The sequence below is a fragment of the Gekko japonicus genome, unplaced genomic scaffold (assembly GCF_001447785.1).
Source record: "Gekko japonicus isolate JY-2015 unplaced genomic scaffold, Gekko_japonicus_V1.1 scaffold1488, whole genome shotgun sequence".
NCBI classification, from domain to species: Eukaryota; Metazoa; Chordata; class Lepidosauria; order Squamata; family Gekkonidae; genus Gekko; species Gekko japonicus.
In genome coordinates, this window is record NW_015167094.1 from 337,286 (window position 1) to 349,568 (window position 12,283).

A 12,283-nucleotide genomic window follows, 5' to 3' on the forward strand; every position below is an offset into this window, starting at 1 on the left:
AACTGCGCACTGTGCCTGTTCTCTCCCCACCACCACCACCAATACACATTTGGTTTGCCAGATAACTCCTTCCTGTCGGTCAGTGCCTTGCCACAGTGAAGTCATAAAAGGCAAAAAGGCCTTGTTTTAAATGTGCAAGTCTTTGCCGAATAAGGTGGTTCTTAGAAAGAAGAAGAGATTGGATTTATACCCCGCCCTTCGCTACTCAGAGCACCTTACAAACTCCTTTCCCTTCCCCGCAACAGACACCTTGTGATGTGGGTGGGGCTGAGAGAGCTCTGACAGAAACTGCTCTTTTTTTCAAGAACAGCTCTTATCAGAGCTACGGCTTGCCCAAGGTCATCCAGCAGGTACAAATGGAGGAGTGGGGAATCAAACCCGGTTCTCCCAGATTAGAGTCCGCGCACTTGACCACTACACCAAACTGCCCTAAGTGTCACAACGTTCTTCCTAATGTTTAGCCCAAGACTCTTCTGATTTCATTTCAACCCGTGGGCTCTGGTCCGACCTTCTGGGGCAACAGAAAACAACTCCACAGCCCTTCAAGGATTACACACGCCTTCCGGAAGGCAGATAACAAATCATTTATTTCTTTTCGAGACAAAACACTGCATTCTCGATTCCCCCACTCCTTCCCCTGCAACGATACAGATTTCAGTCATCAGAGCCTTGGCACGTGATCCAAGATGGCCTTCTTTACAGCATCCGCCTCTCTTGTCCTTTCCAGAGAAGAACGTGCCAGGACTACGGGATTCCCCTGCTGGCAGGTCCTTCTGTTTCACTGTCCGGTGGGAGAGTGGCGGCAGCAGCGGCAGCCTCCTCTCCCCTCGCGTCTCACATCATCCAGGGAATAAGAAGTCAGACTGCCAGGTTCCAAACTCAGGTGCCGTTTAAGACGTTGGACTCCAGCAGGTTTTTGGGGAAGGGCGTGTGTGCTGGACAGCAAAGCTCTGCCGGGTCTGCAGCTACGTTTCCAGACTCCGCTGCGGAAAAATCAGTCACCCGAACGGAGGGTCTGAGGTGCAAAGGTGAATGAAGATCGTCAAGCTGATACTGTATCTCTCCCCCCCCCCCTCCCCTCCAACCACTCCAGAACAGGACAGTGACGGAAAAGCTGAGACCTTGCAGGATAAGATTAAGACCCGCTCCTGGTACCTCTTGAGAAAGCTGGTTTTGTGAGGAACGAAGTCTTGATATCCGGGGGGGGAGAGAAAATCAAATCTACTCCAGAAGTCCAGAACCAGCTTTTCCACTGGAGAGGGAGAGAGAGAGATCTGACACCATGACTGTTCCTAAAGATACAGGATCCTGATTGCTTGTGTGCTTGCGAAGGTCGCTTGTAAAAAAATAGCCAGAGGTGGGGAGGAAAACCCGTCCCTCTGATCTCTGTACACGGATCGGGGCAGCTCAGCACCAACGGCGTTGGCAAGCGGTGGGTCACGGGGAGGGTCCTCAGGAAACCAGAGATAACGGCAGAGCGGCGGGGTCAGAGGTCTGGAGAAGAAGGGTAAGAATAGTAGGGCCCGTTTTCCTGCGGGGAGAAAGGCGAGTTAATTGATGGAGCCAACGTATGTAGAATGGAATTTTTCATAGTGCTTTCTCCCACTGAACCAAACCACCTCCCCCGCTGCCCTGCTCCTACAAACAGCTATTCACTTAATCCAATGGCAGAGCTCCAGCAAAGTTATCGTGGTCTATTACTACTACTATTATTATTATTGTTAATTCAATTTATACCCCACCCTATCCCACAAGTGGGCTCAGGGCAGCATACAGCCAGGGGTCATTTCCTGCAGGAGCGGAGCTCCGGCAGTAAAGAGCCCAGGGGGCGGGCACATGCAACAAGCCCCGCCCCCTGCTCCCAGCAGCCCTCAGTCAGAGCAAGAAGCAGCCAGTTAAGTTGCAGAGCGCCCCACCGGGCCCTCGGTCCAAAACAGTCCAGTGGCACCTTTAAGACCAAGTTTTATTCGGGTACAAGCTCTCCCTCCTCTGTGAGAGCAGATCTGCACATCCCCCCCCCAAATAGCTAGCAATCCAAAACAGTCCAGTGGAGCCTGAGTGGTGAGTGTTGCCTTCTGACACACTTCCGGTGATGTCAGGGTGTGTGGCATATGCATATAAATTATGCTAATAATTTATGCTGAGCTCCTGCACCTCTTTGTCTACGAAATGACCCCTACATACAGCATACAGTCCATAAAACAATAAAACAGTAAAACAGTTGATGGTACAGTAGACAGTACCATCAAAACCCATGCCTCGCATACCAGGTGAATATAGATGCTCCAGTGCCCAATAATATTACCTGACAGCAGGCACTGGGGAAGGGGCCATAATTTTGTCATTCTGTTATGGAGCCACAGCTGAGAGAGAAATCTAAACAAAGATGCCTCGGTATTACCTATACATAACTGGATAGCGAAGGATTCTTCCGTAGAGAAAAAGGTTCTCTGTGAGAAGCAGCCTAGCACTCGGGCAGGATGGCCTTCCCCAACATGGACGGCGGCCTGTAGGACCAGGGCTGCTGAACTATGGCGGCACACGCTCTGAAATATGGCACCTGCAACGCTGGGGTGCCGGAGATCAACTTGGCTTATCTTCAGGGCTTAGGCCAAAGGTGTGTGTCCTCCCCATCCCCCCGGGCATCCTATCACATCTCTCCAAGGTTCCCTCTTGCAGACGGGAGTCTTGGATTTGCGTACTCAGAGTGTATGGACTTGTAGGCACTACCCCTGTCGTGCCCGGATAAACTGGGAGGGGAAAGGGGGGGGGGAAACGCTCTTGGGATGCGCGCGCCCACCTGGCCCCGTCAGATAAAAGGAGCTGTCGCTGGGCGCTTGAAGGTGGTGAAGGAAGAACGCAACCACAGCGTATGGAGGGGCAACAACTACCAAGCAAGCGTCAGTGATTCCTTGCTGTTGCTTCCACTGCAGCGGGGTGTCTACCTCTTTGTTAGTGACGTTGACCCTGATAAGACATTATGCACCATTACGGAGTGCCCTGAATATCTCCACCAGTAGTAGCCCAATTCCCATGGTAGGGAGCTCTTCCTAGCAGAGGTTCCAGAAGCTTACGGGAAAGCCCGGCCTCAGAGTGATTTGTGCGCAGAGGGAAGGAGACCCCACCAGTGTCCTCGCGCCCACCCGGAAACAGGAAGTGACATTCCGCTCCCGGAAGGCACCTACCCTGGCGTCGTATTCTAGGACGAACGGCGGGAAGTCAATCTGTTCGGGGGGAATGGCTGTGAACAACTGCTGGAGGCTTTCGATTTGGTGGATTTTGTCCTTCAGGCCCGAGATGGTGAAGGTGGTGAAAAACCACGTCGACACCTAACGTGTGAGAATGGGAAATTAATGCTACTGTGAAACCTGTGCTTTTAAAACATTTGTCCAGAGAACATGCCAACAGAACCATGCGTCCTGTCAGCGTTTCAGAAGAGAAGAAGAGAAGAGGAGATTGGATTTATACCCCGCCCTTCACTACCTAAAGGTGTCTCAGAGCGGCTTACAAACTCCTTTCCCTTCCCCTCCCCACAACAGACACCCTGTGAGGTAGGTAGGGGCTGAGAGAGCTCTTGACAGAAACTGCTCTTTTTCCAAGGACAGCTCTTATCAGAACTACGGCTTGCCCAAGGTCATCCAGCCAGGTGCAAGTGGAGGAGTGGGAAGTCAAACCCGGTTCTCCCAGATTAGAGTCCGCACACTTAACCACCACACCAAACTTAACCACTACACCAAACAGCTGAACAAGGCTAAAGCACAAAGCTCCGAGAGGACCTCCGCTGACTGGGCAAGTGGGCGACAAGGGGGCAAAGGAAGTTCAAGGTTGGTAAGTGTGAGGTGATGGCACATGGGGACAAAAAGAATCCCAACTTCAAGTACAGGCAAATGGGGTCTGAACTTGCTGAGACTGAGAGGGGAAAAGATCTTGGGGTCATAGTGGATGGCTCAATGGAAGTCTCAACCCAGTGTACCACGGCAGTGAAGAAGGCAAACTCTGTGTTAGGGATTATTACGAAAAGGATTTAACATAAAACGGCTGATATTATAATGCCTCTGTATAGATCTATGGTGTGGCTATTGATATTATAATGCCTCTGTATAGATCTATGGTGTGGCTATTGAGATATATGTCAGAGTGATGGAGGTAGCAAGCAGTTACTATAGATCAGTTTGATCTGTTTGTCAGACCTAGCTGTCATGCTAGTAATCATGTAATTACAGCCAGGTGTTTTCTAGCAGGTGTTAGTAACCAAATCGCTCGGCTCACAGCTTTAATGCCAGTCACTCACAAAGTAGAATTTTTGCTCACAAGACTCCACAGCTTAGAGGGAACATTGGTCACCGTCTCTCCAAAAGGACACTGCAGAGCTGGAACAAGTACAGAGGAGGGCAACCAGATGATTAGGGGGTTGGAGCACCTCCCCTAGGAGGAAAGGCCAAAGAGTCCGGGACTTTTCAGTTGAGAAAAGAGACGACTAAGGGGGGGGGGGGGGACATGATAGAAGTTTATAAAATTATGCACGGGGGGTGGAGAGAGCTGACAAAGAGAACTTTTTTTCTCCCCAAAGACGGGAACTCGAGGGCATCCAATGAAGCTGATGGGCAGTAGGTTCAGGACGGACAAAAGGAAATACTTCTTTACACAGAGTGTGATTAAATGTGGAATTCCCTGCCAGAGGATGTAGCGATGGCCAAAGGAAAAGCTTTTGTTGGTATTCTGTTAGTGTGTGTACGCCTGGAAGTCATGTTTGAATTTTTGAATTTAACCCTAACCCTAACCCTAACCCTAGTGGGGCTTGGACATTTCAGAGAGGTGGCTTACTACTGCCTGCCTCTGCGTCCCAGCCCTGGTATTCTTTGGAGATCTTCCTTCCAAGTACTTGCCAGGGTTGGCCCTGCTGAAGCTTCGGAGATCTGACGAGATCGGGCTTGCCTGGGCCATCCAGGTCAAGACAGGAATAAACAGCTTTAAAAGGGGATTAGATAAGATTCATGGAGGACAGGTCTATCAATGGCTACTAGCCCCGGTGACTGAGGGGGACCTCCACATTCAGAGGTGCTCAACCTCTGAATCACAGGGCCAGGAGGCAACATCAGGGGAAGGCCTTGGCCTCTATGCCCTGTTGTTGGCCATCCAGAGGAACTGGTTGGCCACTATGTGAGACAGGATCGTGGACTACATGGACCACTGCTCTGATCCAGCAGGGCTCTTCTTCTGTTCTTATGAAGGCCTCAGTCTCTATGCCCTGTTGTTGGCCATCCAGAGGAACTGCTTGGCCACTGTGTGGGACAGGATGCTGAACTAGATGGGCCCTCACTGGTCTGATCCAGCAGGGCTCTTCTTCTGTTCTTAAGAAGGCCTCAGTCTCTATGCCCTGTTGTTGGCCATCCAGAGGAACTGGCTGGCCACTGTGTGGGATAGGATGGTGGACTAGATGGACCGCTGGTCTGATCCAGCAGGGCTCTTCTTCGGTTCTTAAAAAGTTAAGTTGATGATCTAGGAACATTTTATTGCTTATTCTAAGACTCCTGTATGAAAAGGGATCAATTTCAGTGATCACTGCTTTGCAGTGTCACTATTTTAAGAATGATGGCAAGACAGCTTACAGAAATACTGCAACCACGTTTTATTTGCTCTCTGTCATGTGTGTTCTTTCTAGACGCAGCCCACACCCAGCACTGCTGAGCCAAGACCTGCCAAGGTGTTGAGGTGGGACATGGCAACTCCTGCAGTAATTTTTTTAAATGCAGAATAGCACTTTTCAGAGCCCCACAGGCCGAAAGAGATAGGTCCCTGTCCCCACAGACCTAACAGATCTAAAACAGAAAAGGGGAAGAAACAAATAAATACAGTAAGTGGGAAAATACAGCACATACTTAAGAAACTGGGTTGAAATCTGGAGTCAAGGAAAAGATGAGTTAATGGGGATTTGAAAGGAGACAAAGAGAGAAATGAACCCCTCCCCCCATCTATAAGATGGCATGGAATGTACAGTACTCTTTCCATCCAGTTGTCCAGCAAAGATACAGTGTTAAGTTAGCCAAGAGACAGAGGATGAGGATCTCTTTCAGGAGAGGTCACTCACAAAATGAGGTGTTCAAGAGAGCCAACTAGCTACCTTGCCCAAATGACTGCAGTGCCAAACCTTATATTGGCACGGAATTAATCAGATCACTCTACCAAAGACAACTATAGTCTGGCTGATAGTGCCTGATATGTTAAGGCCGCTTGCACCCTGACCAAAGAGGCAACCTTGCCACCTGGAGACGGCATACTTCACCTTTGAGCGAAATGTTGGATGGACGAAGTACAGGGCTTTCAGATTTCTTTTGTACCTAGGTGAACAACAACAACAGCAGGTAAGTGCCTCACGCGTGGAACAAATGTTTGCAGGATCAGAAAACATTCTCTGCAATCCTCGCCCCAGATTTGAGTTCCATATTAAAAAAAAAAAAAAAATCAATTGAAAATTGAAACGGAAATAAATTAAAAATGCCAATTGTCCCAGGTCTTCATTGACTAAAGTTGCCCTGAACAGTTTCGCTACAGTAAAACTGAAGAGATTATCAAAAGCAAAGCATCACAATCTCTAGCGCCGTGCAGCTTATCTTCAGAGGCCTGCTGAAGACCTCATGGACCACAAGGCAGGAGACAGAGGTGGTAGAATTTTGAGCATCACATGTTTAATGAACCCTTCGATAAAAACTCCCTGAGAATAAGATAGCACTTCAGGGAGAAAGATTCTAGCCCAGTCCTTCGCATGATGTTCAAAAGGGAATTAGATAAGCATATGGAGCAGAGGTCCATCAGTGGCTATTAGCCACAAGGTATAGATAGGGACTCTGGGGCAAGGGATGCTCTGTCATCTTGGTGCTTGGGGGGGTGGGTCAACAGTGGGAGGGCTTCTAATGTCCTGGCCCCACTGGTGGACCTCCTGATGGCACTGGTATTTCTGGCCACTGTGTGATACAGAGTGTTGGACTGGATGGGCCTTTGGCCTGATCCAACATTGGCGTTCTTATGTTCTTATGTGCTAGTTTTCCACTTGCAGGGAATTGTTAATAGAAGGGAACTCTGAAAAATGTCATCCTTCCTCTGTAGTCTGAAGCAGCGTGGCTATCTAGTCTGTCACCTCATCGCATGTTTTACTGCATGTCTCATCACGGCTCACTGTGGCAGTCGGGGCACTGTGTGGAAATATAAGTTATCTTCACATGCTCCAAAACATGGGCCTCTGGCCCTGCAAAGAAGTCTATCTACCTTTTCACAGTTCGGGCTCATTCTAGTGTATCACTGCCTCTCTGCTGAGAAAAGTTTAAAGCCTTCCTCAAAGTCAAGGGGCTCTTTTGCCATTGGCCACATAAGTCGGAGGAAGACTCCTTAGGACGGGAGAAGGCCTCAAACTTGGCTGAGCAGGGTGGCAGGATACAGGTCGTTGTCCTGGTATGGTACTCGTCCTCCTTTTTTGGTGGATAAAGCTTCTTTGTGTGTGTGTTTTGTCAAGAGGGAAAATAAGATGAGACGACGTGGCTTAAACACATCCTGGAGAACACTCACTTGACGTCGACAATGTCGTAGAGTTTCTTCAGGAAGTCCGAGTCCAGGTGATTGTAGACATTCGTGAGCGTGTGGAAATACACAATGACGTACTCTTTCACTACAATGTGGTCCATCACATGGATGAAATACAAGAGAGCCTGAGAGGGAGAAAAACCCACAAGCAGAGTTCACTGGTTCGGCAGAGAACGGTGCCCTTCATCCTTTGGGCCTCTCAAAACGAACAAGCACTTGTCTCTTAATCCCCCCACACACACTACTAACCTTTAAGGCATCCCACTCTAAAAAATACTGCATTCATCCAGGGGTCATTTCCTGCAGGAGCGCACAGGAGCGGAGCTCCGGCAGTAAAGAGCCCAGGGGGCGGGCACATGCAACAAGCCCCACCCCCTGCTCCCAGCAACCCTCAGTCAGATCAAGCAGCAGCCAGGTAAGTTGCAGAGCCCCCCCCCCCCGGTCCAAAATAGTCCAGTGGCACCTTTAAGACCAAGATTTATTCGGATACAAGATCTCCCTCCTCAGTGAGGACAGATCTGCACGTTCTCCCCCCCCAATAGCTAGCAATCCAAAATATTCCAGTGGAGCCTGAGTGGTGGATGTTGCCTTCTGACACACTTCCGGTCATCTGGGGAGGGGCTTCATTTAACCCTTTGGTTTTGCTCTCCCCCCCACCTCCCCGAAGTGGCAGTGAGCAAAATGGAAGGGTAAAATGAAGCTCCTTCCCGGGTGATCCCCACTCCCTTTCTGCAGCGGACCCCGTGCAGCTCAAATTTAAATGGCTGCCCAGAACAGCCAAACTGAACTGGCGAAACGTCCAGTAAATATTTGGGGAAGGTGCCTTCCTCAAACATTGGTTCTTGAGCTCTGAACCGGCCCAAGTTCGGCCCGAATTTTTTGCTCATGACTCGGTTCGTGCCCATCCCTAAAGGGAATCCTTCAGGGTTTTCAAGGCAAGAGATATTTGGAAGTGGTTTGCCATTGCCTGCCTTTGTCTTGCGACCCTGGTATTTCTTGGTGGTCTCCCATCTAATTACTTGTCAGGGCCGACCCTGCTTAGCTTCTGAGATCTGACGAGATCCAGCTAACCTGGGCTATCCAAGTCCAGGCAATCACACCATAAATATTTAATATTTTCTCTCAGGATCTCACCTTCTCCATGTCTATTAGCGTTACAGGAATATTCCGCCCAACCACTGCCATCACTGTACGGCCACAGTTATCCACGCCTCCAAATAAAATAAAAGAAATTTGAGGTTAACATTGAAAAACCAAACCAAACCCTTTGCGGCTCCACGAGTGGAAAACAAGTCAAAGCAAAGAATCAATCGTTCATAAGACAACTGCGGCAGTGAAATAATAAGCTTTTCTGCAGGACCTTCACTTGAGCGTCCCTTCTGTCGAGCTCCCAAGCTTCAAAAGCGATATGGACAACAGCAAGTTGGGACAGAGAGTTCTTGTGCTAGTCCTCAAGCTCTGCTCTTTAACACCATAATAAATCCAACAGAAATTTCGTCACGGGTGAAGTTATACATACACATGAAGCCTACTGTATCAGACCCTTAGTCCAGCAAGGTCAGTACTGTCTACTCGGACTGGCAGCGTCTCTCCAGGGTCTCAGGCAGAGCTCTTTCATATCACCTACAACCAGTGTTCCCTCTAAGCTGAGTTAGTGTGAGCCAGCTCACGGTTTTTTAGCCTCCGGCTCACACATTTTTGTCTTAGCTCGGGAAGGAGGGCTCCAGAGCAAGCTAATGTATGCAGTAGCCCAATTGCTTGCTCACAACTTGAATGCCAGTAGCTCACAAAGTAGAATTTTTGCTCACAAGACTCCACAGCTTAGAGGGAACATTGCCTACAACCTGATCCTTTTAACGGGAGACGCCGGGGATCGAACCTGGGACCCTTCTGCATGCAAAGCAGAGGCTCTTCCCCTGAGCCACAGTCCCCTCCCCTGGAATAAAAATGGAAGGAATGCTAAATTGGGATGGAGCTGGGGGAACGTGCTCACCCCTAGAAAAGGTCAAAGGCAACGATCCAGTCAAACACAAAAACCACCCCGGATGGACGGTTGCTCACAAACTGTGAGAACGGATAGAGTCCTGAAGGGGTTCCGAGATGTAGCAAGTCCTCCGGCTTTCTCTCTCCCAAAACGAATTCAGCTTCCGCACGTCCTCATCGCCATCGCAGAACTGCTTCCCTACCCCCGTGTTCTTTGCAATTTGGCGTTGATTTTTTACCCTTTTTTTGAGTTTCTCTGAGCAAGCAGACTTACTCCAGTTACACCCTATCCTCCTCCTGCTGGGCCGCTTTGGTCACCCTTCACCACAATGCAAGCCTTCCGCAAAGAGGAGTTCGGGGGGCAAAATCCACGTCTGGCCTTAAAACTCACCTGTTTGGTACAAAGCTTTCAGGGAAGCGATGTCAGAGAGGTCTTCCGCTCTCGCCTGACAGAGCCAGCGACTGTAACTAGAAGGTGGACACATGTGAGATCAGAACCACCCAACATTTGACATCGAGGCTACTGTGAAAGACCAGCAGCGGAGGCCTTTTGCCAGATGAGTACACGAAAACAATCCGAGACAACTTATGCTTTATTGATTACAAAGCAGCAGGCGTGCACGGAATATTAGCAAGCAATTACATGGGTTGGATCCCACGGATCCATTCTGCCAGCGGGAGCCCTTTCCTCATGCACTATTTTTGCATCATAAATCTGAGTTGTACAAGGGCTGGCTGCGGTTCTCCAGCGGTGGGAAGAGACGGCACTACCAATGCTCCCTGTGAGCTGTGGAGTCTCGTGAGCCAAAAGTCTACTTGGTGAGCTCCTGGCATCAACGTTTTGAGCGAGCGATTTGGCTACTGCATAAATTGGTTTGCTCTGGAGCCGTTCCTTCCTGAGCAAAGACGGAAATGTGTGAGCCGGAGGCTAAAAAACGGTGATCTAGCTCACACTAACTCAGCTTAGAGGGAACACTGGGCATTGTGTAAGAAGAGCCCTGCTGGATCAGACCAGTGGTCCACCTAGTCCAGCATCTCATCTCACATACTGTCCGACCAGTTCCTTTGGGGGGGACCAACACTAGGGCATAGAGGCCAAGGGCTTCCTCTGATGTAGCCTCCTAGCACTGGTATTCAGAAGTTTACTGCCTCTGAACATGGAGATTCTCTTTCGTCATTGTGTCTCATAGCCACCAACAGACCTCTCCTCCATGAATCTATCTAATCCCCCTTTAAAGTGGTCTGTGGCTGCCCTGACCTGGATGTCCCAGGCTAACCTGATCTTGTCTGATCTCAGAAGCTAATCAGCAGGGCTATTTTGGGGCAGGAACGCACAGGAATGGAGTTCCGGCTGGCTCCCAAGTTGGCCACGCCCAGCAGGAACTCATTAGCATAATAGGCCACACCCAACAGCAGGAACTCATTAGGGTTGGCTACATTAGGGGTGTGTGGCCTAACATGCAAAGGAGTTCCTGCTACAAAAAAAGCCCTGGGTTCTGACCACAAACAAGGTCAACAAAATAAGAAGCAAAAGGTGGGTGTGGCTGGATGACCACACGGGGGTGCAGCCTATTATGCTAATGAGTTTCTGCTGTTGGGTGTGGCCTATTATGCTAATGAGTTCCTGCTGGGCTTTTTCCACCAAAAAAGCCCTGCTAATCAGGATTGGCCCTGGTCAGTATTTGGATGGGAGACCACCATGGAATACCAGGGTTGTGACACAGAGGCGGGCAATGGCAGACCACCTCTGAACGGCTCTCGCCGTTCTTGGGGTCACCCCAAGTCAGCTGTGCCTTGACGGCACTTTCTACCTACCTATGTCTGTGGCCATCACTGCATCCTCCCTCTGGCAGCAAATGCCACATTTTAATCACTCACTGTGTAAAATAGTATTTCGTCTTGTTCACTATGTTTGCATGTTCAGAAGTACTCTGGTCCAACTAAGAAGGTTACAGTTATAGTACTTCCTCATATGCAAGCCAATTCTTTCCCAAGTATGCCATAACTAAAGAGAGGATCATCTTAAATTTGCACGCAAGTTGCAGTTATGTCCAATAATAAAAAAACCCTCTTTGCGTACAACATGGGGGGGGGGGTTTCATCTTACAGCCCGGGGTCATCTTCCTTTCAAGTAAATACAGACTGCATTTAATACGAAGAGTTATATCTCATGGGGTTGTACATGTGTGCTTGGTGTGGTGGTGGTGTACGAGGCATACAGGAGTCACAGGGCTGTTTTGGTTCCTGGGGATTGCAGAGGCGGTTCTCTGGTTCACTACAACTGCTGTAGTGAAAGAAACCTGCTGCTGGAAGATGTTTTTGTGTCCCAGGAAGACCTCTTCTGCCTGTGGAAGTAGAAAAGAGAAAGAGTCCCGTAGCACCTTCAGAACTAACAAGATGAGTGGCAGGGTAGGAGCTTTCATGAGTCACTCCTCGCTTCTTCAGATACAGGGACTCCGGAAAGCTCCTCCCCTGCCACAAATCTGTTAGTCTTTCAGGTGCTACTCGACTCTTGCGCTTTTCCTGCTGCTACAGACAGACTAACACGGCTACCCAGCTCGATCCATCTGCCTGGGAGAGTGGCTCCGCCAGCAGACCGGATCCACAGGATCCATCCTGGGGACAGGGAGGGGGAAAGCAGAACACAAGGGCCGTCCTTGCATGCCAAATGCAGAATATGTCTGCCCAGAGACCCGTAACAGGTTTAAACACACGAGTGTTTCCC

General features: G+C 49.5%; 1 protein-coding gene across 1 annotated transcript in view; it reads right to left on the reverse strand.

Moving 5' to 3' along the window:
- Nucleotides 1-1,064: 1,064 nt before the first annotated feature.
- GDAP2 (ganglioside induced differentiation associated protein 2) overlaps nucleotides 1,065-12,283 on the reverse strand; it is a 33,777-nt gene continuing 22,558 nt past the window's right edge. Inside the window, exons 9-14 of the mRNA XM_015412907.1 lie at nucleotides 9,950-10,026; nucleotides 8,710-8,786; nucleotides 7,561-7,700; nucleotides 6,284-6,338; nucleotides 3,186-3,329; nucleotides 1,065-1,531 (exon numbers count right to left, since the gene is read on the reverse strand). Of these exons, the coding sequence (XP_015268393.1) occupies nucleotides 1,487-1,531; nucleotides 3,186-3,329; nucleotides 6,284-6,338; nucleotides 7,561-7,700; nucleotides 8,710-8,786; nucleotides 9,950-10,026 (538 nt within the window). The 3' untranslated portion in view covers nucleotides 1,065-1,486. The remainder of the gene's footprint in view (nucleotides 1,532-3,185; nucleotides 3,330-6,283; nucleotides 6,339-7,560; nucleotides 7,701-8,709; nucleotides 8,787-9,949; nucleotides 10,027-12,283) is intronic.